This window comes from Ochotona princeps, chromosome 5 (genome assembly GCF_030435755.1).
Source record: "Ochotona princeps isolate mOchPri1 chromosome 5, mOchPri1.hap1, whole genome shotgun sequence".
Lineage (NCBI taxonomy): Eukaryota > Metazoa > Chordata > Mammalia > Lagomorpha > Ochotonidae > Ochotona > Ochotona princeps.
In genome coordinates this window covers 103,763,741-103,789,590 of record NC_080836.1, presented here as the reverse complement: position 1 = coordinate 103,789,590, position 25,850 = coordinate 103,763,741, and the positions used below count along the sequence as shown (strand labels likewise).

Here is a 25,850-nt window from a genome sequence, read left to right as displayed (position 1 = left end):
TATAGCTCATCTGTCCCCTATGTCTGCACTCAGGACAGATGGCATAACTTACCCCACCATTGTATCAACAGATCTTTGGGGTGTCATCTGTTGTTTCTCAGCTGAGAGTGACTTCCTGCTCCCGGGATCCCATGATCCCATTCCCAGGCCCCTGGGATGGACTGATCTGCCTGTGGGCTGCAAGTGTGCTGCTTGTCCTCATGCGCTCCCTGGTGCAGACAGTAATCCCATTAGACTTTTTTTTTTGCAATAGTAAGCATGATCCTAAAAGGGATAAAACTGTTCCAAATGTTTATATAGTTGGTTAAAGGGCAACTGGAAGTAGCAAAGCAGCCTCAAGAAGAGACTGAGGAAGAAGGTAAGGGGGTGGGGCAAGGTGGGGAGAATGGATCCTAGGGGAGCGGACCGAGCGCCCCAGGAAGTAGGGCTGAGCACTTTGACACCTTAGGGTGGAACAGGCACTCAGCTGCAGTTCAGCATGCGTCCTCCTGCTGACGAAAGTGGACGTGCAGTTCAGAAAGGGCGAGCCCTGGCAGAGGACTGAGGGAGAAGAATTTTGGAGGTTTTTGGAACAGTGTTATAAGGCTGGACTGGGTTCCATTGTACTTGTGGTACAATACAGAGGAGAATAGGAAAAATGTGCAAGTCTTGGTGTGGTGTTGGTTTTCTGCTTTCAGCTGTGTGCTTATAGTCCATTTTTAGCGCAGCCATTTCTCTAGTCGCCGGTCAGCAGTGGTCTTCAGGGAGGACACACGCCCAAGGCAGCCCTGGCCTCCAGTTTCCTGCTAGCAGCGCATTCGTATTTAGTTTTAGATACAGACCTCCTGAAAGAGTCATATATGCCCATTGGGTAGCAAACCTGAATGCTGGGCTGCAAAATTAATTCTGGAGACATGCTGGCATTGTCACTTTCTCTGTTCCACAGTAAGTGCATGATGTGAGAGTAAAAGGTGGCCAGGCCTGCACATGAGGGGGAGTGGATAGCCCCCCAGGGAGCGGGAAATGCACACCTCAAACCCTAGGTATTTTCCAAGATGCCATGTGGCTTTGGAACGTGCTGCCACAGGCATGGGAAGCCATCGAATATTTCTGATTTTTTTGTAGTTTTATGTGCATAAATGAACACGTTTCCTTTTTTTAAGGCTATCGTGCTGAAGCCTTCGCGTGCCACTTTATTAGTCTGTGGTTGAACGTGTTAAGGCAAAGTGTGTAGGAGAAGAATGCAGCTACTGCCCCATCTTTCAGAAGCTGATTTTCTTTCATGGTGGTCTTGGCTTTCTAAAACAGTTCTCCAAGATGAAGTTGTGTCGTTACATCTCTGATTCTCTTTTGTCTAGAAGCTTTGTTTTCCCTTGGTCCGGAAGAGCTCGGTTCCTTGGAGGATAAAGATAAACCGGACGCCAAGGTATCAAATCTGATTTCTGGGGGGACTTGGAGTTCTGAGAAAACATCTTTTCAGAAGGGAATTCAGGGCCTGGCGACGTGGCCTAGCGACTAAAGTCCTCGCCTTGAACGTGCCGGGATCCCTTATGGGCGCCGGTTCTAATCCCGGCAGCTGCACTTCCCATCCAGCTCCCTCTGTGGCCTGGGAAAGCAGTTGAGGATGGCCCAATGCTTTGGGATCCTGCACCCACGTGGGAGACCTGGAGGAAGCTCCTGGCATCGGATCGGCACAGCACCGGCCGTTGCGCTCACTTGGGGAGTGAATCAACGGATGGAAGATTTTCCTCTCTGTCTCTCCTCCTCTCTATATATCTGACTTTGTAATAAAAATAAATAAATCTTAAAAAAAAAAAAAAGGTAATTCAGCCCCTGTCTGTAGAAAGAAAGCTTAATAATCACCACATGTGGTCCGTCTTTTCAAAACGTGACCTGGACCATGCCTCACTGGCATGACTTTTACAAATATGATGCTGCTGGGCCCGGTGGCGTGGCCTAGCGGCTAAAGTCCTCGCCTTGAAAGCCCCGGGATCCCATATGGGCGCCGGTTCTGATCCCGGCAGCTCCACTTCCCATCCAGCTCCCTGCTTGTGGCCTGGGAAAGCAGTTGAGGACGGCCCAAAGCCTTGGGACACTGCACCCGCGTGGGAGACCCGGAGGAGGTTCCAGGTTCCCGGCATCGGATCAGCGCGCATCGGCCCGTTGCGGCTCACTTGGGGAGTGAATCGTTGGACGGAAGATCTTCCTCTCTGTCTCTCCTCCTCTGTGTATATCTGGCTGTAATAAAATGAATAAATCTTTAAAAAAAAAAAAAACAAAAAACAAATATGATGCTGCTACTGTTAACTACTGTTATAAACAGACCTTATGTTCTGTTTAGTTCTTGTGGTGAGAGAGACATTTACAAGTTGTTTTTGCACTAACCTACAAGAAAATCTATTTAATGGTCTTATTTGCAATAGCACCAAAAAAAAATATAATGAGACCAGTGTTCTTCTGTTTTATACTCAATAAGAAAATTGAGATCTTCCTGGTTAAATGTCATTCACTTGTATCTTTTGTCATTTTTAAACTCAAATATATTTGTGTTTTGTCCACTTGAAAGGCAGAATGACAGGAAGGGAGAGACAGAGATCTTTTGCTGGCTCACCTCCTGGAGGCCCACCAGTCAGATCTGGCCTGGCTGCAGCTGGGAGCCAGCAAATTCCATCATGGTCTCCTCTGGAGGTCGTAAGAACTCACGCTCTTAACTGCTTTCCTCTGCCTTCCCAGGGAGCTGGATCGGAAGTGGAGCAGCTGGGACTCAAGCTGGTACTCTGAAATAGATGCCAGTGTTACAGGTGGCTGCCTAACCACGACTATACACCAAAGCCAGCCCCTCAAATCTGTTGTTAATAGGACCCAACCCAGTGTTTCTCAACCCACCTGTGTGGCAAAGGACCAGCTGTGTGTGTGTTAAGTTTTATTTATTTGGAAGGCAGGGAGACAGGAAAAGAGATTGAGAGATCTTCCAGGCACGAGTTCACTCCCCACGATGAACAGGGCTTGGCCAGGCTGAAGTCGGGAACTCAGGCTGGGTCTCCCCTGTATGCGACAAGGACTGGGGTGCTGGAGCCATGTTCCATTGTCTTCCCGGACGCATTGGCCAGAAGCTGGCCTGAAAGCAGAACAGCCATCGTTTGAATCTGTGGCACTCCAGTATGGGATCCAGTGTTACAGGTTGTGTGTGGTTTAACCAACTACATCGCAGCAGCAGCCGCCTGGTTTTGTGGTTGCAATTAACAATCTGTGGCAGACTAGTATTATTGTAGTATATAATAAAAATTTTCTGAAGTTGTAAAATTACTGTAAATTTCTGAGACTTGATTCTCTCATCCAGGTTTTTTGTTTGTTTAAGACTTCTTTGAATGAGTTACGGATGGGGAGGGGAAGAGGCATATATCTTCTGTCTGCTGATTTTCCCCCAGGTGGCTGCAACAGTGGAGCTAGGCCAGAAATTTCTTCTGGGCCTCCCCCACTGGTTTCAGGGGCATAAGCATTTGGGCTATCTGCTGCTGCTTCCTGAGCTGCATTAGCAGGGAGCTGGATCGGAAATGAGGCAGCCCAAACTTTAACCTGCACCCATTTGGGATGCCTGTACTGCAGGGCTTTGCACACTGCTCTATAGTGCCAGCCGCCCGCCCACCACACCTGCCGTCCCCTTCAAGGTCTTAAAGCTTGGGCTGGAGACCAGATTCTGAAGGCTCGCTCGGCCTCCTCTAGCCCTTGACGCATCAGATACAGGAGGAAGGGGCAGGACCAGCAGCAGGGGAGCCTGGGTGCTGCTAAACTTGTGCAGGGTCAGAGCTCCGCAGCGAGAGCCGTGTGTCTCACAGCTGCGAGAGTGCATGTGGCAGTGTCCGTATCTGACTTCAGAAAGTGAAGTATTAAGCTTTCAGATTTTTGTCATTCTGTGGTTAACTGGATGGTTTGTTAGGGCCTGTGTGAGTTTTAATGATCTAAGCACAGAAACCTCCCGCTAACAAACTTGTTGGGCTGAATTAGAATTTCCAGAGGCTAGTGCAGTGGCATAGCAGGCCTGTGGCACCAGCATCCCCTGTGGGCACTGGTTCGTATTTTGTCTGCTCTGCTTCTGATTCAGCTCCTTGCTTATGGTCTAGGAAGGCAGTTGAGGATGGCACAAATCCTTGGGCACCTGGCACGTGCATGAGCGACCCAGAAATTCCTATCTTCTGATCGTCTCAGCTCTTGGCCTTTGCGGCCATTTGGGGAGTGAACTAGTGGATGGAAGATCTCTCTATCTCTCTGCTAAAATCTGCCTTTAAATTAGTAACAAAAATATCTTTTTAGAAGATTCTTCAAATAAATGAATCTTAATATGTTCTCCCTGTGTTTCTGAGCTTTCTCCTGAGTATAGTAGGAGATCCAAGGAAACTAGCCTGCTGTCCTCTGAAAAAGCGTCAGTCCCCGCTTCCCAGACTTGATGTAGAAATGTGTGTTTCCCCCCCCAGGTGCGAATCATACCTTTACAGTTACAGCGCCTGTTTGCTCAGCTTCTGCTGCTGGACCAGGAAGCCGCGTCCACAGCAGACCTCACCGACAGCTTCGGCTGGACCAGCAATGAGGTAGGAGACCCATTCTCTCATGCAGGAGTCAGCTGGCTTGCTCTGTTACACTCAGGCCTCCAGCTTGATCTCCGCGTCTCCACATATGACTTGAATATTTTCTCGTCTCATTAAATACTTACAAGGCAGAAATATTTTCTTTTTAGACTCTTGTTGTTTACAGAATTTTATAAATGACTCTGATTTGGAGGTGAGGAGTTGTGCAAATAAGTGTTAGAGCCGAGTTCGAGGTTTTCTGCCCTAAGAATCTTTATATCACGAAATTGAGACTCAATATCTATTCAGTGGAAATTATCACTTGTGTAACAGATACTCATCAGTCTTTTGCTCTTTGACAAACAGTGGATAAATTCAGTTTTAAGTCCTTTTGTAAAGCTTTTCCTGTCTTTGTGACATGGTTTGTGCTGGAATCCAGGTGTGTTCATTTGAACACTGGCTTCAACCAAAACAGTAAAACCATTCTTGGGTGGATGTTTTCATGTTCCATGTCTTGGCTATGTTTTGATTTTCTTCTTACAGCTGTTTTGGGGGCTTTCTGTTGTTTGTTTAAGTTCTTAAAAGGTGTCTTGTGTGTGAACACTAACATTTGTCAGCAGCAAGAAAGGTGCTTGTCGTAGCTCATTGCTGTTAGCAAGTACAAATCTGCCATTTGTTATCAATGACAGGTATGGGAGACTGTCTCAGATTATTTTTTTAATATTGGTTTTATTTATCTGAAAGTGTACAGGCAGGCACAGACACTCTCCAGATGCACCTGACACACAGGGCCGAGCCACGTTAAAAGCAGGAGCTGATATCTCGGTCTGTGTCTGCAATGTAGGTGAGATGGACATGACCCGTCACCTGCTTGCTCCTTAGCTCTGCAGTATCGGGAACCTGGGCTGGACCCAGGGCTCCAGGAGGAACTCGGATAAGCTGCAGCATTGCCCCTGCTGCAGAATTTAAAGAAGTGGTGATAGGCCTTCAACAATAACTGACCTGAGGTCTTCTAATCAGAAATACTCTGTCATTGGGTGATACTGGGTCATTAAACAGGCAGGGCAAGGACTTTGGCATAATAAAGTGGGATAATAAAGCATTCCCTTTGGCATAAAGTGGGATAATAAAATAAGTAGTGAAAGTTCTGGCATAGGGTTGGTTTTTAGTGTTTTACCCATTTGCTTCTCTTAAAAAAAAAACAACCTAGTTTTACTGTTAAAGGGTATACTTCAGTGATTTTTTTAAGGAATGTTCGCAGGGTTGCAAAGCTATCTACATAAATTTTAGAACATGTCACCTCCTGAAAAAAAAAAAGCCATACCCATTATCTGTCTCCTCCCATCCGCTGCGTGTCTGTTCCCTGTTACCTACTGGTCTGTGTGGATTTGCCTAGACGTTTTATACAAATAGAATCGTTTGGTAAGTGATCTTTGCTGATTGGCTGCTTCTACTCAGGGCATGTGGGCAAGGTTGGTTTGTGTTATTTTCAAGTTTATTGGAAAAGTAGTGACTGAGGCAGGGGTAGTGACAGGTCGGGCTGCAGGGGAGGAGGAAAATTGGGAGGGGAGATGACAGAGTTGTATCTTCCCTCTGCTGATTTACCCCACAAATACCCACAACGACTGGGACTAGGTCAGGAGCCAGGAACTCCATCCAGTTCTTCCACCTGCTGGCAGGGCCCCAAGTACTTGAGGCGTCACTGTTGCCTCCGTGTGTCGGCGTTAGCAGGAAGGAGTCTGCAACCAGAAGGCAAGGTCGAAGAAGCTCATCCACTTGGCCAAGTACCCACCCCTTGCCTGGGTGTTTATTACTGAGCCCCTATTGAGTCGCGGGTTTCATGCTTCTCAAAGCCATGAAAACATACTTTTTCTAAGTGAAGTCATATTCGGACTTCATTTAGACTTCAATAGTAGTAAAGGTTTCTGAGGCACCTTGCCAAATGTAGGATTGCTCAGAAACACCTTTGAAATGTCCTCAAATTTTCTGTCCCATCCGAGCCATTAATGTACATACTTTAATGTCTTGTATTTTTTAAAAAACAAAAGAAAGACTTTTACCTCCATATCTCGTTCTAGGTTTCTTTTCACAGGAAAGTTTTTGTTTATTTGAAACAGTCAATCAGAGAGGAAAGGAGAAAGATCTTCCAGCTGGTGGTTCACTGCCCAGATGGCTGCAGTGGCCAGGATAGTCCAGACCAGGACTATCGAGGCTGAAGCCAAAGCCTGGGACTCAGCCTGGGCCGCCTCCGTGGGTGGCAGCACGTAGTACTTGGTCCATCTTCTGCTGCTTTCCCAGATGTGGTAGCAGGGAGCTGGATCAGAAGCAGAGTAGTCAAGACTCAGACGGGCACTGTGACGCTGGACTGACAGCACTACAGGCAGCTGAGCAAGCTGCACCGTAACATCAGCCGGCAAGCTCGTTGTCATTGTATTTCCCGACCACCTCTGCCTCTGTACCCTCCATTTTCCCCTCTGTCCTTTCTGTTTTTCCTGTCACAGTCAGCAGTGACATCCTTACGCCAAGGCTGGAAGGTGCTGCTCTGCCCTCAGCTGCATGCTCCTTCTCGGAGCCCTTCTCCTCCTGGGACCTCACTCCTACTCCTCCCGCCAGCTGCACCTTCACCTCGTTTCTCCCCTAGGTCTTGTGTGCCTTTTGGCTTTGGGTTATAAATGTTCTTAAGGAGTAGTTCGCATGTAGCTACATGACTCATAATAGCCAGAGCAAGTTCCACCAGGAAATTTTCCTAATAGCACTGTGTTAACCTTGTTTTACTTGGCTTATAGTGGAGAAAAATGGATTCTACTTCTTTTCTTTCTTTTTTTTTTATTATTTTTTTATTCATTGATTACATTCTATTATGTGATACAGTTTCGTTGGAACTGGGAATCACCCCACCCCTCCCCCCGCCCTCCCCTCATGTGGAATATTCCACCTTGTTGCATATCCACTGATCAAGTACTGTTGAAATTCCCTCTTTGCAAGCATAAACTAAACATAGAGTCCAACATCTTACAGTCCAGTCTAGTTCCTCCGCTTCTTGGGGAGACCCTGTCCGGTCCGAGGGCAGAACCATCAGATTATCAACCCGATCAATTAAAGGCTCCAACATACCCTCAGCAATAATTAACTTCGTTGTGTAATTACTAGTTTTAGTATTGAGTAACCAATATGTTAAAAACAATTGCGATTTCTTAACCATCTTCTGTGATCACCTCATTGTCAATTTAGTTTAGTTTATACACAACATATAACATAATATACATAAAATAACATGTTTTACATAACATCATATCCTCTTAAATTAACGCAAACATGTGGTATCTGACCTTTTGGGATTAGCTCATTTCCCTTAGCATTATGGTTTCCAGTTTGGCCCATTTGGCCACGAAGAACTGCGTTTTGTTTTTTTTTAATAGCTGAGTAGTATTCCATGGCAAACACTTCACAAAAGAACAAACCCAAATGGCAAATAAACATATGAAAAAATGCTCAAGTTCCCTGGCAATAAGGGAAATCCAAATTAAAACATCAATGAGGTACCACCTAACGCCAGTAAGACTGGCCCACATGAATAAAAGCACCAACAACACTTGCTGGCGAGGTTGCGGGGAAAAGGGAACCCTACTCCACTGCTGGTGGGGCTGCAGGCTGGTACAGCCTCTATGGAAATCAGTATGGAGAACATTCAAACAACTCAAAATCAACCTACCATATGATCCAGCAATAGCACTCCTAGGAATATATCCAGAACACTTGTTTTATGAGAAACCAATATGCACTCCTACGTTCATAGCAGCACAATCAGTAATTGCAAAAACATGGAAGCAGCCAAAATGCCCATCAGCAGAGGACTGGATAAGATTCTACTTCTTTTCAAAAATGTTCGTTATTCAGATGGTTCACCGTGCGCTATAGTCTCAGTGAGACTGTTCTGTATGCTGTGTCAGCTGGCAGGCACTGGTCTGTGTTTGCTGTATGCCCTCTCTGAGCGGGCTTTGTCTGCTTGCCCAAAGAATGCTTGCATTTTCTAGTTTATATTTTCATTTTGTGGCATAAATAAAAATAAGTGGTGATTTTGTTTTGTTGTTTTAACATTTATTTTCATTTATCTGAAAGGCAGAGTAACGGAGGGAAAACAGATCTTCCATCTGCTGATTTACTCCCCAGATAATCACAAGAGCCAGAGCTAGGCTAAGGTGAAGCCAGGAATTCCATCTGGGTCTCCCGTGGGATGGGCCCACGTCCTTGGGCCGTCTTCCACTGCCTTGCCAGCACCCCAGGCTGTAGCTGAGAGACCACACCACCACAGTGCTGTCTTCAAATGGTGGCTTCTTCACCCGCCCATCGCTCCTTTTGTTTAGTCATCCTTCTTTCTGCTCATGAAGGTTTATCTTTAGATTGGTTGGTAAATATTGTGTTTGTGTTAACCATTACTATTCATAAAATATGTTTTTTAAAACCCCTTAACACCAAATTATATGTAACAGTTCCCTGGTGTATGGGGTGGGTATTTGCTATAGCAGCTAAGAAGCTCGTACCCCCTACTGGAGCGCTTTGAATCCTTCCTCCAGCTTCCTGCTCACATGCACCCTGGGAGGCTTCCTGCCACCTGCCAGGAGCTCTGATCAGGTCCCAGCTCCCAGTTGCAGCCTGCCCCAGTGCCAGCCCCTGGTGTTGTGGGCGTTTGCAGTGTACCAGCTGGTAAGAGTTCTCCCTGTCTCTCAAATAAATAAAGTTTAAACAATTAAAATCAAAGTTACCTGTTTTACAGGAAATGAGACAACATGATGTACAGGAACTGAATCGAATTCTCTTCAGTGCTTTGGAAACTTCTTTAGTTGGGACGTCTGGCCATGACCTCATCAACCGTCTGTATCATGGAACTATCGTGAACAAGGTTGTCTGTAAAGAGTGCAGAAGCACCAGTGAGCAGCAGGTGGGAATGCAGATGGTTTCAGTATTAAGTTACATTGTAACCCTAGTGCCTGCGGCTGAATCTACTGAGCCTAAAGTGTTTACTATTACAGTGCTGGGGTCTTGTTGTTGTTCTATACCTAGCCATACAATTGATTACCATGTTTCTCTAGGAAATTGAAAGAAGCAAACATCTTGAGATAATCTGTTTTCAGTATACTAATATTTGGGGGCTGTTTCTAGGTAGAAGATTGTAGCCTTATGAGAGAGCTTAGTATCATGGTTGAAATAGGTAATGAAAACTAGGAAAGCAATAAAAATAAAAAATACTGGTCCCGGCAGCATGGCCTAGTAGCTAAAGTCCTCGCCTTGAACGTGCCGGGATCCCTTATGGGCGCCGGTTCTAATCCCGGCAGCTCCACTTCCCATCCAGCTCCCTGCTTGTGGCCTGGGAAAGCAGTCAAGGACGGCCCAAAGCCTTGGGACCCTGCACCCGTGTGGGAGACCTGGAGGAAGTCCTGGCTCCTGGCTTCAGTTCGGCACAGCACCAGCCGTTAGGGTCACTTGGGGAGTGAATCATCAGATGGGAGATCTTCCTGTCTGTCTCTCCTCCTCTCTGTATATCTGACTTTGTAATAAAAATAAATAAATCTTTAAAAAAATACTAAGAAATATTTAAATTGGTAAACATCTAATTATTTGTTTATTCAGAAAGTTCATTTGCGTGCTTATATTCATGTATTTTACTTCTAACGTGATTACAATCTATTTTAAATAACCTGTGACTTCTGTAGCAGGTTACAAGGTCCCATTTACTCTGATTAGATATAAAAACCGGAAATTTGTTCATATAAATACAGGAACCTCTGTTTGCTCTACAAATCTTATTACAGACTGTTGGTTTGATTATAGAGTACCTTAATAAAAAACCTTTTATTACAGCAGAAGCTCTGTATTTGTATGAGTGAAAGATTAAATGTCCTTTTCTCAATCTGGTCGTGCTGCTTTAGAGACATGCTTGTATGTTCTTTTTTCGTTTTCTAAGGCAGTTGTTTCTGCCATCAGCTGTGCTGTTAGCAGCTCTGTTGGCCAGCCTCATCTGAGAGAACTAAGCTGTAGTCTGTGTTGTGGAATTAGTGCATGATTGACTTAGAAATTGTAATAATGAAATAATTAATGAAATTATGAAGTTATGAAATCAATGAAATAATTCCTAAGTGCAGGCAACATTTTACACATATAGGTAATAAATTGTTACTTCTATTAAGATTTCTGCCATAATTTTATATAAATGATGCATATTTTCCAGTCCTCATAATCTCTTGAAAATAATGCTATTTCATACATGTAGATTTAAACCTGGCAGTTTGTAGCAGCTTTTATCACTAGAATTATAACTCAAATGTAGTTATAGTAGAGTGGATGAACTACTGTTTTATAAAATATATTCCTTTTTTCATAGAAATACATTTTATCCTGTCTCAAAATAATTTTTTCTTTTAACTTCCTCAGTAGATCTTTTGCCAACCCTGGCAAAAGAAAATGAATAAACAGAATGTGATTATAAAGCTCAGCCTTGCTTTTACCATTACAGTCTAGCCTGGGCACCGAAACAATAGTGATAAACCCTGTGTGTATTAACATATACACCTAAATGCAAATATGTGTTTTCTTGTGGTTTATTTCCTGATAAAACAGACTTTACTATATTTGAGGGAAACTCATAAACTTCTTCCTTATACATTTTTCATGATGTATTTCAAGCAAAAATTACAATTTGATTAAATTTAGTGTTGTGAGTGTTGCTATATCTAATCAGAAAAAAATATTTTTTCATGTATGCGGGCGGGTGTTTTAGAAAAAAACATATTCCCCAAGTATGTATGAATTAGCTATGTGTTCATAAAACACTGTGAGACTCATTGTCAGTGTTATATGTATTTCAGGAAGACTTCTTAGACCTAACAGCAGCTGTCAAAAATGTGTCTGGTTTGGAAGATGCCCTCTGGAACATGTATGTAGAAGAGGAAGTGTTTGACTGTGACAACTTGTACTACTGTGAAACGTGTGGCAAGCTGGTTAAAGCAGCCAAGGTAAAGATGCGTGACCTGCTCTCCAGGCGGCCTGCTCACTTCCCAGGCCTTCGTGGCGGGATGCTCCTGGAACTCCGCCCTCATGGTGGAAGGACGTTTATGTGATTAGCTGTGTTGTGCTACTCCTGAGCTTTCAGTTCTATGGTTCACCCAGCTTGCTCTTGCATGCTCTGTTTCTATTTCTCTCTCTCTCTCCCTCCCTCGCTGTCTCTTAGAAATAAATTCCCACATCTGTGCCTTTTGCAGGTATCTGTTGCAGAGAAAACACTGTGCGTTTTCATTCTTCCCAGGCAGGAAGCTTATCGAGCTTTCCTTCTTTGTGCTTGACCGTACTCATTAGTCTGTGTTGCTTTCCTGTTCTTAACATGCGTCCTGCCTCACGCAGAGCTGCCCAGTGCTCTCGCGGGCGGGTCCTTCGCTTGGTCCTTACGGGCTTCTGCAGAGTACTTCTGGTTTTCTTTCTGTACGAACAAATATGAGTCGTCTCTGGAAAGTGTGTGACAAACTCACATACTCTTCTAAGTTATTCTCACAGTGACCCTTTTGAAGGCCTCTGGTGTAACGTAAAAGGAAGGCAAAATTTAAGCAACTAATTTCTCTTGTAGTAAAGAGCTAAGAGGGAAAAATGGATGATGAAGCATAGACTCGCGCTGCTTGTTACACCTGCCCCTGCCGTTGGCGGGTCTGGCCAGCCCCGTGGGTGTCACTCGTGGGTACTTGGGAGGCAGAGTGCCCAGATGCCTGTGGCAGCTCATTCTGTTAGTTGTCCATGACTGTTACCTGCAGGGCTGACTCTCCACTGCTGCTGGGTGACAGGAAGGCCTGCTCACGGGCATCATCCATTTGAGCTGAAGTCAGGCCACGGCTGTTGGGCATTATTTATGTTAAACAGTTCTTTGACAGACGTAACTGCTGCTGTTTCTGCCAGTGACTCAGCTTCTTCAGCAATGAAAATGAGCGTTGGTTTAGACACCACAGGGACTGATTTTATTTTTAAATTTGTTTATTTTTATTGGAAAGGCAGATTTACAAAAAGCAGGAGAGACAGACAGAAAGATCTTCTATCCGCTGCTTCACTCCACAAACGACCACAACGGCTGTGGCTAAGCTTATTCAAAACTGGGAGCCAGAAGCCTCTTCCAGGTCTCCCACTGGGTGCAGGGTCCCAAGGCTTTGGGCCGTCCTCGACTGCTTTCCCAGGTCCCAGGCAGGGAGTGGGATGGGAAGTGGAGCAGCCGGGCCACGAACCCGTATGGGATCCCGGCACAAGTAAGGTGGGATTTGGCTGCTGAGCATCGCACCAAGCCTCTGATGCTCATGTTGTATCCGAAGATTATAGTTGAGAATATAATGGGAGCTATCAACCCTGCGTCTGGCTTTTACAGCTGCACTTCCGGCCAGGACGGGGCCTGTGTTTGGCCCAGCTTGTTAAGCGGCCGAGTTGCATTTCAGAGTGTCTGCATTGCTTAGCAGACACCAGGTTCTGATTCCCACTTCCTGCCAGTGCAGACCCACGGAGGGAGCCCTGATGTCTCAGGCGATGAGGTTCTTGCTTGACCATGATTCCTCCAGCCAGGCCTGCTCCTGCAGGGGTTTGCACAGCGAACCTGGAGCTGGGAGTGCACACATTCACTCCTTTCACTTTATTTTATGTTTTCAAAAAGATGTATTTACTTAGCAGAGAGGAGAAGAGATTGGCAGAAACAGATCTCCTCCCATCTACTACTTTCCTTCAAAGTCAAAGTTGAACCAGGCTGAAGCCAGGAGCCAGGTACTGCATATGGATCTCCCCATGGAGCAGCAGTCTCTGTGTATCATCTGTCTCTATTTCAAAGCACTTTTTTTTAATTAAAAAATACGTGGATTTTAATATATGTGAGGGGGCTTGAGGAAGTTTTTGAAAATTATAGTCTGTTTTTGAGAGAAGGGTCCTTCACCTGCTGGTTCACTCCCCAGATGACTGCAACAGCCAGGGCTGGGCGGAAGCCAGCAGCTTCTTGGGGGTCTTCCGCAAGGTACAGAGGCCCAGAACTTGGACTGTCCTCTACTGCTCTCCCAGGGCATTAGCAGGGAGCTGGGTCAGAGGCGGAGCAGCTGGGACTCTAACTAGCACACTTGCAGATTGCTGGCATCGCAGCTGGTGGCTTTACCCAGGTGTGCCTGCTGCGCCTTGACACTGGCCCTAGCCCTGTGTTGTCTTTTAATTCCGTTCTCCCCACAAACCTTTTGAAGCACCTCGGGAGTTACACCCAGTCTTCACCCCTTTTAAAAATCTGAAGAGAGGTAGTGATCATGTGCCCATTTTTGTATTTCACTTTTGTGTTAGAACTACAATCCAGTAACTACAAGCTTCGCAGTTGGGGGCAGTCCTCAGAGGGAGTTTTGCAGATTCTTAGCTTTTGGTTCAAATTAATTTGCACTTTAGTTAAACAAGAAACTTATTAACAAGATCCTCTAGCTAAACAGACTCTCTCTCTTTTTTTTTTTTTATTCTTTACATAGTTAATTACGGTATAAAGGTTCAGGGGCTATAGGGAAGTGGGTAAGACTATTATGTCCATATTGTTTCCTTCTTGTATCTGAGGTAAAGGGGAATATTGAGGGAGAAGCCCCACCCAGTTTTAATAGTTCACCAGTTATGAATCGCTGCCATTTTCGCCACTCCCAGCTCGATGAGGTCGTTGAAGAATCCACTGATTGTTAGAGTTTTCATTTGCCCAGTATTTTCGCTGCCAACATATAGCTGAGATGGTTGATTGACTTGTTCTGTCTTCTGTCTTTTCTTGGCTAGGGTTCTGAGTCCAGCATTTCGATTGGGGAGATCCCCACAGAAACTTTTAGGTATTCCCAGACCAGATTCTTGTATGTTCTAGCAAGTACAGGGCCCGGCACAGTCCATCTCCACGATCAGCTGGTGGTTTCAATTGCTGCGTTGGTTCTGGTTTCAGTCCCGACTTGTACTGGAACCAATGGGTGTTGCAGTCCAGTCTGGTTCTGCCCAGCACATACTCGGCCCTCATATCAACCAGTGGGAGCTGAAGCCTAGTCGGGGCGACCCACAATAACCCCCTCCAGGCCCACCCCCTACCCTGATTTGCCAGTATGTGTGGCAGACTAGTCCAGTCTGCCCCGCTTCCCATTTGGCTCTCGTACATGTCAATGGGTATTAAAGCTTAGTTCCATCTAACCAGCTCAACTATCCAGCCCTCATGGATGTTGTTGAGTGCCTCTCTGTCTAGCCACCCCAGCCCCCATCCTAGTTTTCATGCCCTCCCGCGGGACTAGTGACCCAAGGGGGGGAACCCGCTATTTCCCTCCCAGGTCTCTCTCAGTCCCGGTTTATGCACTCTTTGGGTGGTTCTGTGGTTTGACTTGACAGAATTAGCCCCAAGTGCCAGCGTCTGCCATCTGATGCTGTGACTAAGCCCAAACAACCCTCACCCACTCTGATTTATGCTTGTACCGGCAGGAATAATCAGCCCAGGCTGGCTTTTCCTGATCTAGTCCACATGAGGCTCACAGGTGTTGCAGCCCTGCTTAGTCTGGTCTGTACCCATCCCAGGCCACGTTCTCCAGGGGGAGTAGTTGTCCGGCGAGGAGACCAGTCCCTTAATTCCCCTGCCAGCTCTGCCCCCTCCCTTCCTGGTTCTCACGCGTGCTGGTTGGGTGCTGAGGTCACCTCCAGTACAGGCAATCTCATCCTGTCATTCCATATTGTGCACTGGTTTTTGTTGCGACCAAAGCTGGCCCGACCCACACTCTGTTCTGGTGTTCGGGTTTGCCAGTGGGTGACATGAACTGATTCAGCCTGGTCTGCCCCTGACCCATGCCAAATGTATGCCAGTGGGAAACTTTCCATGGCCTATTCTGGGCTGTTTCCTATCGTTCTTCTTGCGCTTATTTTGCGCATACCAGGGGGTCCATGAGCCAGCCCTTCTCAGTTCACCCTCTGTCCTGGCAGGAATAGTGGCTTTTCCTGGCTGGCTTTCACCCCATTCTGGTTGTCGTTGTTGGATGTTTCAGCCCGGCCATGGCTCGTCCATACCCATGTACAGCTCACACATGGCTCAGTAGGGGATTGGGACCTATCCTCGCCAGTCCCACATCTATCCTGGTTCCCCAGGACACCAAATGGTGTTGGAGTAAACAAACTCTCTTTTAATATCGTTGGTTAAATTTTTTCATAGGGAATTTTTTTTATCTTGATACTTCCAAACTTTTTCTATTTTAGCTGCACTGGACTTAGTGTGTTCCAGCTTGTTTGGCTGTGCTGGCCAAATAAACTCAGAATTGAACACTCAGGTGTTTTTTAGATTCATCTTTAGAGTTGTTTGAAAAATTGACCCTGTTATATTTTTCTAATTTAACTTTTGGATATACTAGATTTATAGAATTGTTATTTGAGATTTAATTTTAGCTGCTTGTACTGTGGCATGTGGGTTAAAGCCACTATCTGCAGTGCTGGCATCCTGTAGGGGCACCAGTTTGAGTCCCAGCTGCCCCACTTCCAATCCAGCTCCCTGCTGATGGCCTGGGAAAGCAGCAGCAGATGGCCCAAGTGCTTGGGCCCCCGCACCCTTGGCGGAGACCCAGATGAGGTTCCTGGCTCCTGGTTAGGGCCTGGCCAGACCCTGGATGTTGAAGCCATTTGGGAGTGAATCAGCAAATGGAAGATACCCTCCATCTGTCCCTCCGATCCTCTGTCTGTTAACTTGACTTTCTAATAAATAAATTCATCAATTTTTTTAAAAAATAGATACATTTTTAGCAATATGAGGTGAATGATTGTAGCTAATCTTTTATATAAATGAGGTTTTTGCTCCTCTCACTGGCCGTTAATCCAGGAGGACTGGAGACATATGATGACCCTTAAATGAAAAGCAGCTCAGAAGGGGCAGACGTGGCACAGCAAGTTAAGCTCCCCCCTTGGGATGCCCGTATTTGCACAGAGGTGATGGGAATCAATTCCTGCCTCCACTTGTGGTCCCCCTGCTGCTAGTAAGCCTGCGAAACAACAGATAGTGGAGCAAACACTTGGGTGTCTGCCGCCTGTGTCAGAGGCCCAGCTGGAGTTGCTGGCTTCCGTGTATATCCTGGCGCAGCCCCAGCTGAACCAGCTGCTGGGGAGCAGAGAATGCAAGACTCATCTTTCTCTGTCTCCTTGCCTTTTGGATAAAAAAGCTTCATGTAGTGTTTTATTTTAAAGTAATAAATTTGAAACACTATGAGCATGAAATGTTAATTAACAGCTCTTAACTTTTAGAGAGTTGGAGTCCTTCTGAGAGTCTGATGAAAGGTGTGAATTTTCTCCCTCAGAAAATACTTCAACAGATCCAGTTTTTATATTGTGCCATGGATTTGGATTCTTTGAAACAGGTTCCTAGATCCCGCCGTAGGAGTCTAGCTGGTCGCTAAGTAGAAAGCACAGTGCGTGTCGGGTAAAGTGAAGATGTGAAGGAGAAAGGCACGCCATGGGTTGGCCAGGGCATACACGTTAGACGGGCAGCTCCTGATTATAGCATGCTCACTTGGTGGCATCTTAGGAGACCAACACTGAAGGCATTGAACTGGCTCATGAATTTTACATTGTAAGCAGAAGGACACACCTTTAGTCCTATAAAATAGATTGGTTTATATCAAGAGTTATATTGCTTCCATGGTAGTGCATTTGTGTGATTTGGGACATACTGCTCTTAAAGCTGTGTATAGGCTAATTTTTTGTGACTAAAGAACCATGTTGTAATTCTACAAACTTTGCAAACTTTTCTTTTTACAGTCCGCCAAATTGCGTAAGCTGCCTCCCTTTCTTACTGTTTCGTTGCTGAGATTTAATTTTGATTTTGTGAAGCATGAACGCTACAAAGAAACTGGCTGCTACACATTTCCTCTTCGGATGAATCTCAAGCCATTTTGTGAACAGGTTTGAATGTTTGAAGTTCTTTCTATCCTCCCCCCCAAGTCTGAATCTTACTGATCTAATTTCCAGTTGGTTTATTGCAGAATCTCTTGGCTTTACACTGTTAACATTTTGAATTAAGATCTTTGTTGTGGGGGAAAGTCTTACAGACTGTAGGGAGTTTCTCAGCTTCCCTGGTCTCCACTTGGTAGCTGTGGTGTTCCCACACGCCCCTCGGGCCAGTTGTGGCAACCTGGACTGTCTTCAGACAGGTCCCACTGTCAGTATCTCCTGCTGGGATCCCTGATTCGGTCGCCGTCCTCTTCAGTCTGTAGCGTGTTGGCTTGTTCTCAGTTCTCTTTATTAAGCTCCTTTGGAATGTCTTCCAAGTGCAAATTTGAGAACAAAATTAGAAATGTTACTGCATTTAGAAAAGTTACCATTAGTGGATACTTAGCTCTTCAGATTTAGTTTATTCTAGATATAATGATGAATCAGTCATAGATTTAATGAAACATTTAATACCTTCAGTATTCCTAATCCCGAGTTCCCAGTCTGCCGAGGACTGCAGTACCAAGGCGGTGACCTGGCTCTGACTTTGACACCCAGCATCTGGTAGAAATGCTGGGCAGTTCCCGTAGGTAAACGTGCATATATAAGCAGCATGCTAGATAACATACAGAGCTGGTTTTCTCTTGCTGCACATCTCTGAGTCGGAGATGTGCACAACCTGTTGTGTTGCCACTTGGGCTCACGGATCTTAGCCAGAGTGCAGAACAATAACATCTTTCTCAGATACATGTGTTCATGTTTAACTCAGTCTGATGGGTGTAATGTCATTTGTTGTTGGCATTAGATGAGTGAATTAGTAACCCTTATTTATGTTCACTCTTATTTACCATTAAATAACAGTAAATAAGTGTAGTTTATATAAGGTTTTCACTATTTATTTTTGTTTTAGAGTGAGATGGATGACTTAGACTGTATGTACGACCTCTACTCGGTTATCATACACAAAGGTGGCTGCTACGGAGGACATTACCACGTGTATATTAAAGATATTGATCATTTGGGAAACTGGCAATTTCAGGTAAGTATAACAACTTAGAAATATCTTTGTAGTTCTGCGCTGTTCCTAGTACAGTTTTTATTGATCTTTTAACATAAACAGGAAAACCAGTATAGTGCAAATGCCACCTGAATGTTCAGCCCTTACTTAGAGTCTCCATAGATTAACATGCTGTCACATTTGCGTATATACGTACAAGATATGCACAAGTCATTTCATATTAAGTTGAAGATAATCCCATGCCCTTTGACCTTAAATAACTCGGTATGTATCTTCTAGAACAGGGTAGGGAATGTCCAGTCTACCGACCTTAAAAGACCCACAGAATCATTTGTCTGGCCCTGCCAATGCAGCCACAGGTAGGACTTAAAGTTTAATAAACACAGCAGATTAATTTTTAATTTGATAATTTTGTATGGCCTACAAATGATATAATGAATATCAAAATGACCCTTGACAGATTCCCCTGTGCTATTCTAGAACAAGAATATTCTGTCATAGCACAGATCAAAATCAGACATGCTTAGCACTGATAGAATTATCTAACGTACAAGTGTGATTGGAGTCTCTTGGATGGAGTAGAAGCCTTGCAGCACTTTGTGATAGAAGCTCACCAGGGCTGTGACGGCGCTGTGCATGCCTCCCACATGCCCACCCCCTGCGGTTCTGGCTGCTTTTCCTCTTACTCTGCCCTGACCTTTCTGCTGTCTCTCCAGTCTTGGTGCTCCTGGACTCGGGGCCACTCCGGCCTCCTACTCTGGGAGCGTGTCTGGTGAACCCTCGGTGCCTGCTGCCCTTTAATCCGGCCAGCTGCCCTTTGGGTCATTGGTCCAGCTGGCAGAACTTACCTTCTACTTCTGCTCTACAGAATACTGTCTGCAGTCCCATTTTGTGGCTGATCATTCAAGTCACGCACTCAGGCAGCTCCACACTTGATGAGGCAGTGTCCTCCTGTCATGCTGTGACCATTGCTTCAGCTCTTCTGTTCTCTCTGTTCTGGGACTCGAGGGCCAGGCAGGCAGGCCTTCTTTCACTGGGCTGGGCTCTGTGTTGCCCGTCTATTGAAGTTGCTGCCTTAGCAGGCTCTCCCCGCCTTACAGAAGCATCACAGGATGTTCCTTCTTGTTTATGGCTTCTCCCAAGTATCCCAAGTATCCCTTTGGGGTAAGCTTTTCTTTCTGATTTTTCTGTTCTTGAGGAATCTAGCTTTTCACCCAGAATTTTGGAGTGTCCAGGTGTTGATGCATTCAGTATTTCACCTTTGCTAGATTCACTTGCTGGACCCTGAGTTTTTCTCTTTCCTGTGATTACCCTAAAAGATCTCCTGGGCCTAGAGACCCAAGAATCACAAGTCTACTGAAAGCCACAGGATGTTTTCTAATCCTGTTCCTTAACAGGGACTTCTTCCTGCATACATCCAGTTCTTAAGTAGGAATTATCGAATTATCAGTAAGGAATAACTTTCAGGACTAATCTCATGTCAGTTTTCCTGGGAAAGCCAGCATTTCAGGCTCAGTATATGTGAAAGATGATCCCTTTCTGCAGCATGGAGGCCATTTACTATTCAAAATGTGCAGTCTAGGAGTCTGGTTCATGCTGCCCACTTTCTAGGGCCGTTTTGCTTGTGTTACTTGGAGCCTCATATTGTGCACTTGAACTGCTTCCCAGTAGCCCCCGTGTGTTGCCTGGTGACCACAGCCTGCTGCAGGATCCTGTCCCCACGAGGACCATGTTGGACACGAGCATAATGTCACTTGCCTCAAAGTGTCAAATATTGAGCTTGTGAATGCAAACATATTTTTCTAGAATACTGGCTTGTCTCTCCTGTCAGTTTTAAATTTCTTCTTCCGGGTCCAGCGGGGTTCCCATATGGGCACCGGTTCTAATCCCGGCAGCCCCACTTCCCATCCAGCTCCCTGCTTGTGGCCTGGGAAAGCAGTTGAGGACAACCCAAAGCCTTGGGACACTGCACCCATGTGGGAGACCCGGAAGATGCTCTGGGCTCTTGGCTTCAGATCGGCTCAGCTCCAGCCATTATAGCCACTAGGGGAGTGAACCAACAGATAGAAGATCTTCCTCTCTGTCTCTCCTCCTCTCTGTATATCTGACTTTCCAATAAAAAATAAAATATATCTTTAAAAAAACCTCTTCTTCCAATCTTGCAAATATCTTTAAACATATCAGCATACTTTTTTTACTGTTTTTTTTCTGATATAGTATCTAGATTTTATAGATCTGAATTGAATGTCTGCTGATGTTGCTAATTCTCTTTCCCTGTGATTTTGTTCTTTGCATGTTTTGTTTGCAAAGAACCAGAATGATCTGAGACCTCAGTTGAAAGATTTGTGTTTGTCTCCACCAGAAATCTAGGACCACTACCAACCATGACTGTGCCAAAGGAAGACTTAATAAAAACTTGAAAAGCAGGGTTTAGGGAGTGTCCCAAGTTGGTAAACATATCCACATGCTGGATGGTGTTGGTGGGTGGGGAGACACCCTGACACCTCAGGGACAAATGCTTCTGAGCTATGGACCTCTGTACCTTGTCTCTTGCCCTTTGTACTTGCCAGCATTCATTTGTAGCCTTTCAACTGTAGTGTGTCGGTTCCTGAATTCTGTTAGTCCCAAGAAATTGTGACTATGAGCTTGGGTGTATAAGAGTCCTGGAATCTGTATTCATCCAGGCAGAAGTGCGCTTGAGCTGAGGATCACATCTGTGGTTGGTAATTAAAGGGCAGTCAGTCTTACGGGACTGAGCTCTTAATTTATTTGGTTAACACTATTACCTAGTAGTGTCAGAGCAGGACACCCCATTGGTGTCACAGCATTGGTTGTCATTGAAAAGCCACAGCTGCCTCCTTGATAGGCCTTGGACATTAACTGCCTAGTTCTGTCCCACAGGAGATCTGGTTGGAAGCTCCACAGCAGCGGAGTTGCTACTTTCATCCATTTGGGCTGCTATAACTTAAAATAGAGCAGGAAGTCCTTGCTTACAATCCTGGAAGCCAGGAAGTCGGCTCAAGGTGTCTGCTGATTTTCTGTCTATGAGTGCTTGCTCCACTCATAAACAGGCCTTCTATGTCCTATGGCAAAAAGGACAGCCATGCTGCTGAGGACCCCACCTCTTAAGACATTGGAGCTCGGGTCTCAACATGTGGATTTTGGGGCACTGGAACATTCAGACTGTAACAACTGCCAAGCTGGACTCAACTCTAAACTTCCTCTCTGGATCTCCATTTCGTTTGCACTCTGAGGATTGTCTTGATGTTCTTACTAGCTGAGCATATGTTGAAAATGCTTTAAGCTTTTTGTTTGTTTGTTTGTTTTGATTTGATTTATTTTTACTTTAGTACTTTTTAAAACTTTTACAGCAGGTGTGTTGTAGCTGATAAAATTCTTCCATTATTTCATGATTGTTTTTGTCTTGTCTTAATTGGTGAGGTATATTTAACTTATGACTTCAAGCCAGTTAAAATGACATGAATGGGAGAAAAAAAGTCACCAAAAATAGTTTCCAGGGGAGTTTTGACACACTGCCTGGTCCAACACAAAGGAATGGGCCGTGTGGGTGGAGACCGCGGAGTATGTGCAGCTGGGTCATAATGAAAGCCCAATGAAGCGGATGTGTAGGAAGCTACAGAAGTCATGCCTGGCTGGGAAGTATTGGCTCCCACTGTGTGTGCAAGGGTGCTTTATAATATTCATAGGAAGTGGAGTTGGAAAATGTGTATGTTGGTGCAAAAAAGTTTTAAATCCATGCATAGTGTTTTCATAATAAAAACTTTCCAGGAGCTTTTTCAAGATTTCCAACATGTGAATTTCAAAGTTTTTGCAACAAAACAAACTTATTTCTTAATGAATTTTCACAAACTTTTTAAAGTGCCCAAATGTTATGCTAGAAGCTTTGCTTATCTCATAATCCCAATTTACAGAAAAGCAGAGAAATTGAAGTGATTTGTGCAGGATTGCCCAATCCAATCGAACATGAACTCAAAGCCACGTCGGCCTGCTTCTGTACAGATGGCTGTGCTGCGTTTAACCTTGAACCCTCCACAGCTTGGCTTTGTGCCTTGTTAATGGCTTCTGAGGGATTTTTGATAGAAGCTCCTTTGTTGTTTTCCTTCATAGGATGAAAAAAGTGAATCAGATGTGAATTTGAAAGATCTTAAGAATGAAGAAGAAACTGATGACCCATTGGTGATTCTGAAAGCAATCTTATTACAGGTAATGTGTGTGTGTCTATCTATCTATCTATAAGGACCTCAGTCACATCGCGTTAGGGCCTGTCCTACAATGGGAAACTCATTTCAACCTCCTTGAGTGCCCTGTCTCCAAACAGCAATATTCCAAGGTATTGGTGGTTAAGAATTCAACATAAGAGTCTTGGGGAATACAGTAGCATCTACTTCTTAACTCCCTTGAAAACTTGTGTCAAAGCATTCAGATAAGACATTAATCATTTTTTGCAGTTAAATATTTCTTCTAGAAATCTCATGATATGTCAGGAATTTATCAGACTTGAGAATACTTTTTGAATATTACTCTTTAAATAGCTCAACTGTAATGTATGCAAAATGGCAAAAATCCAAGTTTTCTAAACATACTGTACATTTTTAAAAAATATCTTTTAAAATTTAAGAGACAGGCCGAAAAAGAACACTCCTTTTTGCTGGTTTGCTCCCCAGATGCCAGCATGGACCAGGACTGGGACAGGGCCAAAGCCAGAGGCTGGGAGCGTAATGCAGGTGCCCCCGTGATGACATCAGCCCAGCTGCTTGAACCATCACAGATGCCTTCCAGGGTCTGCATTCGCAGGAGGCTGGAGTCAGTCAGAGCCTCTGCAGATCCTGGTATGCACTGTGTGTGAGCACTGGCATTGTAGCTGGTGTCTTCAGTTGTATGCAAAACAGTTGTCCAACATTGTGTAATGAAAAAATAGTGGTAAATCCACTTACATGTTTGCTGTTCAAAACCCTTTACATTTAATCTTGCTGAGCCTTTTAAATCTGTGTAACAATTATTCTCATCAAATTTTCTTAAGTGACTTTGTATTTCTTTCGAAAGGAGGAGAACAATCTAATTCCTGTTGATCAGCTAGGCCAAAAACTCTTGAAAAAGATTGGAGTGTCGTGGAGCAAGAAGTACAGAAAGCACCATGGGCCACTGCGGAAGGTAACGGTGTCCTCACAGGAGGTTCTTTTCCCAGGAAACCGTGCTGTGAGCCCCGCAACATGAACTCCTCCACAGAAGGGGATTGAAATAGAGGAATGAAACATCTACATCTTTGTTTAATGACTAAAATTCAACTGTTGAGTTGTCTAACTTATTAGAGTATAATGTATTAAGTTTTCATAGAACCAATGAGCAAGCAAAAAATGAGGAGCAACAATTATTTATAACAGAAAAAAGTTATCAAAAATTCATACTATAAAATCTTCATCTTAGTTATAAAAATATGTTCAAATACTTACCAAAATGTCACTTTTGTGACCTGTCTTCCTAGACTTGAGGCTTAGATGCCGGAAGTAGAACTTTGGAAACAAAGGTGTGGAACATTCTGCCAGAGTCTCGAAGCTGACTTAAGCAGCAGAACACTTACCCACTAGAATAAGGATTTAGGTACATCTCTTAACTTGACCACAGCGCAAAAGATTTTCTGTTATATCATTTTGGGAAATTGTGGTTTTAAGGTAATTTGCCTTATTTTAACCTTTGCTGTCATAGTGTTGTCATAAAGTTGTTTACAATACCCTTATTGGGGCTGGCACCGTGGTGCAGTAGATAAAAACTCTGGCTGTGGAGCCGACGTCCTGTTCAGGCTCTAGGTCTAATGCAAATCCTGCTGCTCTGCTTCCCATCCAGCTCCCTGCTAATGTACCTGAGAAAGCAGCAGAGGATGGCCCAAGTGCTTAGGCCCCTTCACCCACATGGGAGACCTGGAAGATGCTCCTGGCTTCAGATGGGCCCAGCTCCAGGCATTGTGGCCATTTGAGGAGTGAACCATAGGATGAGAGTTCTCTCTCACACGCACATTCATTCTCTCTCTCTCTCTCTCTCTCTCTCTCTCTCCCTCTCCCTCTCCCTCTCCCTCTCCCTCTCCTTTCTTTCCTCCCTCCCCCACCAACTCTGCATTTCAAATAAACAAATTTTTTTATGATGATGTTTACATAGTTGATCAGGGTAGGAAGGAGTGAGAGTTAGGGAAAAGTGGGTATGATCATTGTTTCCAAGCTTTCTATTTCTTCTTCCTGTATCTTGGGGGAAGGGGAGAAACAAAGGGAGACCATATACCCAATACCCAACCCCCCAACCTCCCAGTACCTAGTGATGTGGAACGGCCACCCGCTATCAACCCAGTGTCCCCAATATGGCATATGCTGCAAGAGTTCTGCCCAGTGGTTTTGCTAGTTTTGAGATGTTATTGATCTCACTGGTCCAAGGGTGAGGAACCCCTTCTGATGTCCATCGTTGTACGTAGTCAAATTTAGAATCTTCATTCACCCAGATATTTGCTGTCATTGGCTGGGATAGTTGTCCAGTTTGTTCTGTCCTCCTTCCTCTGCTCTAGTACCAGATATCCTTTGCAGACCCCAATGGGCTGCCATCTTAACTGGGCCAGCCATCTTTTCCACTGAGGAAGCCCGACTCTGACACATGAACTCCACGGTCAAATCACCAATCCTGGGTGTGACACCCCAGGCCCCCATACACCACCTGCTGTGCCATCACCAGAGCCCTGCAGGTTCACACAACAAGTCTCCACAAGCGTGTCCCTGAGCAGCCAGTGAGGTTCCCCCAATGCCAGTGGTGCCCCAGGCTGCCTGCCCAGGGTCCCACTGAGCCCCACACCCATGGCATTCACAGACCCAGCACCCCCTGCGTCAGCAGGCCCAGGGACCTGGACCAGGTGACCTGGATCTCACCGGACCTCTCCACCCCCTGGGGCTAATGGACCCAGCACCTGCTACATAGGCAGGTCCAGGGGCTCATGGGCCCAGGCAACCTGGACCCCACCAGACTCCCTGCCCCTGGGAAGCATGGACCTGGCACCCACCACATCAGCAGGCCCATGGGCCTGGGCCATGCAACCCAGGCTCCGCTGGACCCACGCCCCTGGGCTCACAGACCTGGCGCCCACCGGGCAGGTGGGCCAGGGACCCAGGTCAAAGGACCAGGCTAAACAAATATTTTTTTAAAAAGTATTTTCCTTTTATCATCTGTAAACCTCAAGTTATATCCCCTTTCTAATGTCTCTCTCTCTTTTTAAAAAAGATTTATTATTGTTTATTTGAAAGGCAGAGTTAGAGAGAGAGACCAAGGTAGAGATCTTCATC

General features: G+C 45.1%; 1 protein-coding gene across 7 annotated transcripts in view; it reads left to right on the top strand.

Moving 5' to 3' along the window:
• Nucleotides 1-25,850, top strand: part of USP40 (ubiquitin specific peptidase 40) — an 89,219-nt gene that overhangs the window by 2,131 nt on the left and 61,238 nt on the right. For 6 of the 7 annotated variants that reach the window (XR_009245515.1, XR_009245516.1, XM_058665127.1 and 3 more), the window contains exons 3-10: nucleotides 1,338-1,405; nucleotides 4,452-4,565; nucleotides 9,316-9,480; nucleotides 11,405-11,551; nucleotides 17,328-17,471; nucleotides 18,409-18,537; nucleotides 22,645-22,740; nucleotides 23,581-23,688. Coding sequence is in view for 5 of the 7 variants with exons in the window: in XM_058665127.1 (XP_058521110.1) it covers nucleotides 1,338-1,405; nucleotides 4,452-4,565; nucleotides 9,316-9,480; nucleotides 11,405-11,551; nucleotides 17,328-17,471; nucleotides 18,409-18,537; nucleotides 22,645-22,740; nucleotides 23,581-23,688 (971 nt within the window). In the remaining 2 variants the exon portion in view is untranslated. The remainder of the gene's footprint in view (nucleotides 1-1,337; nucleotides 1,406-4,451; nucleotides 4,566-9,315; nucleotides 9,481-11,404; nucleotides 11,552-17,327; nucleotides 17,472-18,408; nucleotides 18,538-22,644; nucleotides 22,741-23,580; nucleotides 23,689-25,850) is intronic. The other variant, XM_058665128.1, reaches the window with a different exon arrangement.